The following is a 6,458-nucleotide window of genomic DNA, read 5'->3' on the forward strand; positions in this document are numbered from 1 at the left end:
ATGGGGATTGAAACCAAGACCTCACACATATTAACCATGGCCTGCACCAATGCGTCACATATGTTCCTTGTTAAAACATTGTTTAAAAATTATATTTATATTTTGGTATATGAGCATATGGGGAAGGGACCGAGCTAAGCCCTAGCCCCTCACCACCCCAGTGCCACGGGACCGTAGGCAGAAGTCCAAGGGTTAGGCCTTATCCTGAACCATGGTTATATTCGCATCCCAAACCATACATAGACCCTAGCGCTCAAGACCGGAGGTTAGTGGAGTTAAGAGCCAGCCCATCTTATTTATATGTCATATTTTCTCTTTTAATTTAGTATAATTATGAGGCTCACGTCAACATTAATGTTAATTTCATATTTCATCGTATGGTTTCTCTACTAATTAAAATAATTATTTAATGCTTATAGATAAAGACCGAAAGTTTCTAATAATAAGGTGGTCTTTCCATTTTGTTTGACTTCCAGTTTTATATTTTTTTTGGAACAAAATTCAAGCGATGCGTATTATTGTTCATAGAAAGGGAAAAATATAGGAAGTAGTTTGTTGGGAAAAAAATGTTTTAATTTTTTTAGTAAAATTTATATTTAACACGTTTATTTTTGAGGTACAATTTTTTTAAATTAAAATTTAAATAATGGAAAAAAATTGATTAAAATCTAACATGTAGAAAAAAATCGGGTAAATATAGCCAACAAAAAACAAAACCAGCCAAAATACAAATTCCGTCTTTGATTCTCTTTTTACCCAGCAGATCGGACCTGATATGAACCATTTTTTTTACCCAATCCTATCAATGTTACTTTACACTTCTCACTGAATTGCTAATTATCTCCCCAAAAAAATCCATTAATTTAAATATTGCATCATTTTTTAATGGCACCCAGCGAAAGCTTTCGGTCAAGTAATTTTTTTATGATTTACATAAAGTTTATATATCACTGTTTTTATATGATTTTCCGATACGAACAATCCTCATTTTACCCACTCGTCCAATCAGAGTTCTTTGTACCTATGGGCGCAATTACTAGTTATTTGCCAAAGGACCCACTAATTTTTAAATATTACATCATTTTCTAATGGCACGCCAGGCGAAAGTTTTCCGTCGAGTATTTTTTTATGATTTACATGAATATTATATAACACTGAATAAATATGAGTATGTACAAGTCCCACCAAATTCGGATTGCGTACGACAGATTCTATGTTGCACGGCATAACTGTGTACGGACTTTTAATTTTAAACTACGAACAAGCTTAGGTGGGGTTCTGGATGGAATTTGACGGCAAATGGCTTGTTACACGGTTATTTTCTTGTCAAATAAAGCTAAAAAATTGTGCCGCCAATCAACATTACGGGTATTATTGTTAAAAAACCCACAAATTTGACGGACGCTTCCATTCGAAATTCCTGAGTGGTGCTTAAACAAGTGCTATTATTCTTCAATGGATGGACCTGAAACTAGGAACTCTGCGTATGCCAGTGTCTCTGCTGCTTTTAGATGGTAGTAGATAAGCGGGATATACTGAGAAGCTGGATCAGGCTCTTGATATAGAACAGGATCTGACCCTCGCAGCCTTCATTATCTTATTTGATCTCAATTCTCCACTTCCATATCCATTTCCAGTGGAGATGTCGTAAATAATTTTATTTTTCGCACCGTACTTCATTGGTGTATAATTTATTTTTATATTCTAAAATAATATTTGCGGAATGGGCCTTCTCAAATTTTATCAATTATTTCTATGATAAAGGTAAATTTTATTTTCAATTTCTCATACAAATTTTACAGAGATTAAATTCCATGGAAATCGATTAATTTACATCACATAAATATAAATTTAAAAAAATAAAGAATCTTCATTATCAATATTTTTTTTAATCTCTTTACAAAATATAAATTTATAAAAATAAAGAATCTTCATTATCAATTTTTTTTTAATCTCTTCAAAAATTAAAGATACAACATTACATAAAACCCCTGCTATGCTTGGTCACATAAGACGGAAACTGAGAATATGCACATAGCTCCCCACCTCGATTTTTAATCCCTCCAAAAATAATAAATCCCTAGTTAAATTAAATCTATCATTCATAACTTCCAATGGGCCAAACATCACAACAAAACCTATTTCAAGATTACAAACATACTTTTAACCTTACATAGACCTTTGTTGTTTTTTTTTTTTGAGTCAAAGGCTAATCATCAACGTTACCCACACCACATGAAAGATGGTTGTAGGCAAATTTAGTGATATTAGGGAGTAAGGCTTATGCTAGGAGAAGCCTTCACCATGAACCCCGTGGGATGAATTTGTGCGTCACCGTCACCGTCACCATCATGAAATACATAAGCAACTCCACCGTGACTAGTCTTATCCATGCCCGCCATCTCATCATCCCTAGATACCCTGAGAAGGTTGAACTTGTGCAGAATATAAAACACGGGGGCCATGGTGGCAGTGACCCATCCTACGGTGACCAGGATTTGTATGACATGGGCAGCTAGGAGTCTCCCACCTCCACCCATGAATAACCCGTAGGGCCTCGAGGAGATCCCATTAGGAGACAGCCCGTACACTTGCAAAACATACTCCTCCTTTGCAAAGAGTGCGGTAAAGATGATACCCCAAACCCCGCAACCACCGTGAAGTTGCGCAGCCTCTAGGGGGTCATCATATTTCATCTTGGCAGCCAATATGTTGAAGCCTATCAACACCCACGCCGAGACAAACCCACAAACAATAGCGGCCCATGGCTCCACCATGGAGCACCCGCCCGTGATCGCCGCAAATCCACCGAGCAACCCATTGCACACGTCCAACACATTCCAGTGACCTGTTAGAAGCCTTCGCCCAAACAACGTTGTCAAAGCCGCAGAGCACCCAGCAAGAGTGGTCGTGACAGCTGTCCTGCCAATCGCTGTCCACTGACCGTCCACGTAACTACCCCCACCCGAGCTGTAAGGCACTAAGATCTTTGCAAATGACCCTGGATTGAACCCGTACCATCCAAACCATAACAAAAAGGTTCCCAACACCACCAACGTGGCACTGTGGCCCCTGATCGCGTTTGGCTTCCCCTCGTGGTTATATCGGCCGATCCTCGGCCCCTCAATAAGCGCTCCCCATAAACCGGCGACCCCACCGACCATGTGAACGACCCCGCTGCCGGCGAAGTCATAGACTCCGCTTCCGAAAAGCAAACCGCTGGCTTTCGAAGCGCTGAGCCAACCATCAGGCGACCACACCCAATGCGAAACCACCGGGTAGACGATCCCCGTGAGAATCGAACTGTAGATCAAGTAAGCCGCGAACTGCGTGCGCTCAGCGATGGATCCACTAGTGATCCCCGCGGCCGCGATGGCGAAGGCCCACTGGTACAGAAAATATGCATAATCGTACTGGAAGTTCTCATTTGGCACGTCCTTCAGCCCGAAGAAATAATGGCCAATGAAGCCATTGGAGTGCTTTCCCCTTCCGAAGGCGAAGGCGAAGCCAAAGAGATAGTAGAAGATGCCGCCCGCGGCCGCGTCGAGAACATTGGTGAGCATGATATTCACGGTGTTCTTGGTCCGCACGGAGCCTGCGCATAGCATGGCAAAGCCTAGCTGCATGGCGAAGACGAGGAAGGCCGAGAAGAGCAGGTACGTGGTATCCACGGCGCGGCTCGTCGCCATGAGTTGGTCGGAAACGGCCTGCAACTTGTTGCAGAAAAAGTCGCCGGCCGTGCCGTTGAGTAGGTTCTGTAGAGCCGCCAGTTCAGGAGCTGTGCAGGTGTAGCTGGAGCTAGACATGGCGGATGAGCGGGGTTTGATCAGGCGACGAGGAACTCGAGCCGGCAGAAGTCAGATGCGAGATTCGAGAGCGACAAAACTTGAACAACAAGAATCAGTGAAATTTGAACTTTAAAGAGGACGAAAATGGAGCCGAAGTGAAATTCGAGCTTTAAAGGACAAGGATTCGAGCCTGGAGAAATTAAAGACAGACTCTCAACATGTAAATTTCGGACCGGGAGAACTGGTATACGTGTTTCAGAGGGATGGGATCTGAACCGGGAAAAGTGAAATGCGATCTTTAAAGTCTACGAGATCGAATCTGTGAAATACGAATTTAATTTAAAGGGACGGGATTCAAACTGGAAGAAGTGAAGTACGCGGTTTAAATTGACAAAATTGGAACTGAAAGAAGTGAAGCACATGCTTTAAAAGAACGGGATTCAAACATGGAGAAGCATAATACGATCTCTTACAGATAGGATTCGAACAGGGAGAAACATAATATGAGGTCTTACAGGCACCAGATTCGAATTAAAAGAACTGAAATAGAAGCTTTGAGATTTACGGGATTAAAAGAGGGAAAATTTCCAAACTTAGCTTTGAGAAGGACGGGATTCCAATTTTCAGAGCAAGAGAACTGAAATCCGATGTGAGAACTCCGGACCGGTGAGAGTCGAACATGCGACGCGCAATGCGCACTGGGAGAACTGAAATCTGAACTTTGAGATGTTTGGATTCGAAACCCCGACCGGCTGGGCGAAAAAGAACACAGATTGAGCTTCCACCAGGCTAGATGAGAACCTGCAGTTCAGAATTCGAACCGGAATATGGAGCGGTTCGAGACCAGTGATGGAATTCAATGAGAATTCCCGTCTATTACAACCATTATATATAGTTGTATATTTCCTCTGCGATCAAGATTCATAGTACATAGGCCTTGCCATTTTGTCCGAAATGCCGGCTAACATACTTCTGCGGTGAAAGGACGGTGAAACAAAAAAAATATAATAACATGACCTAACAGGAAACGCTTGCAAGCGCTTGTTCGGCTTGCAGTATCTCTAGTAAAATAAGAAGAAATCTAAATTACTGCAGCGATTGTACAAGAGATTGTCGAGTTTTGTTGGTCAACTGTAATTATAATAATCTTAAAACATACAGAGAGATATTAATATAATGTAAGTAGACATGTTTCATGAAACCGTATATGAGATTGGATGGTTTTATGAAACAGCTTATTTTTTATTTTTAAATATTTGTCGCATTCTCTTAGTTTTCCTTGTCTGACCTCTTCAATTTATATCGCCTTCGCGGTTAACTTCTGCTTTATTTTGCTTTTCTTGTAGTCTTTGCGTGGCCGTTAACTTAATTTTCCCACAGTTTTTTGCAAGATGTCCTTTCTGTCATGGCGCGTGATGATGCATAACTCATTTTAGTATTCGCCAATTTGCATTTTAGTATTTATTTTATAAAAAATGTTTTTATTAATTTATCATACATTATGACTCATAACCTAATTATTTCTCACTTTTATGGCTTTTGGAATTCGAAAATAATGACGTGTCACGTCTATGGCCTTTGGCTTTCAAAAATATTGATAAAAAGTTACCAGTTGATCTCATTTGATCTTTAGTGTGCCAGAAATAATTTATATAATATTATTAAAGAGATTCGTTTTCTAATTTTTTTATGGCAAACAATAAAAATGATGGTTGAAGTAAATAATGGTGACGTCAATTATTTAAATAAATCATGGGATGCTTATAACGCGCACTTTTATGGCCTTTGGCTTTCAAAAATAATGTCCAATAGTCACTCTTGCACGCGTTATTGTTTCCAAAAATATCATTTAAATAATATTATAAAAAATATTCGTTTTCGATTTTTCTCGACCGAACAATGTTGAATAATTGTTATAAATATTGGTGAATGCACGACGGATTCAAAGATGACGGTGTGTTAGATACATATAATGGTGCCTTCACAACTAGTTATTAGAGTACAATATAACACCACAAAGCCATCATTAAGTAACAAATCTGATTTTAGAAATAATATTTTATGAAAATAGTAAAATTTAAATGACAGTAAAACAAATTATTATTTCACCCAATATATAAGCATTTTCATCTAATATGTAAATATTTTATTCAGTATATTCCGGTTATATTTAAAAATAAAATATAGAAATTTTGATAACCAAAAAGAAGTGGCATAATGCAGTTGAGCACGGCGTTCCACTTTTGTTGTTGTGACAATAGGCCCTTTCGTATATAAATTCAATGATTTTTGTATGTTTGCAATTACATGTAGTTTTCAATTATTGATACTAATATTCTTTTAAATAAATCTAGGTTTAGTAACTTGATGTACATTTATATCTCTATTATAGTTATAGCTTTGTGCCAAAAAAAGTGTTTCATAAACCCATGACAATAGTGTTTCTTTCATGGTGTTAAAAAAATTGTATTTAGCAAGGCTTTTGTGTTAAGCAAATTGAAAAAATTAGCATAGATGCTAGCAATGTTTAGTATAACAGAGGATATATTGTTTTCATTGTTTCCTTTATGCAATGCAATAGAAATCTATAAATGTTTGTCTAATTTTTTTCACATTTCATTTGACATTTAACAAGAAAACAATGACAACATAAAAAAAATTGATGAAAGA

General features: G+C 38.4%; 1 protein-coding gene across 1 annotated transcript; it reads right to left on the reverse strand.

Moving 5' to 3' along the window:
* Positions 1 to 2,177: 2,177 nt before the first annotated feature.
* Positions 2,178 to 4,836, reverse strand: LOC149211815 (ammonium transporter 1 member 2-like). The gene has a single exon (XM_089390478.1). The coding sequence runs from the start codon at positions 3,804 to 3,806 to the stop codon at positions 2,268 to 2,270; it is 1,539 nt and encodes a 512-aa protein (XP_089246604.1). The 5' UTR covers positions 3,807 to 4,836; the 3' UTR covers positions 2,178 to 2,267.
* Positions 4,837 to 6,458: the final 1,622 nt, after the last annotated feature.

The sequence above is a fragment of the Pinus tabuliformis genome, chromosome 1_1 (assembly GCF_031772625.1).
Source record: "Pinus tabuliformis cultivar Carrire ecotype Pingquan chromosome 1_1, CPIR1, whole genome shotgun sequence".
NCBI lineage: Eukaryota > Viridiplantae > Streptophyta > Pinopsida > Pinales > Pinaceae > Pinus > Pinus tabuliformis.

What these genes read in the sequence shown, in the direction of transcription:
- LOC149211815 (XM_089390478.1), bottom strand. Translation starts at nt 3,806, where the DNA reads ATGTCTAGCTCCAGCTACACCTGCACAGCTCCTGAACTGGCGGCTCTA.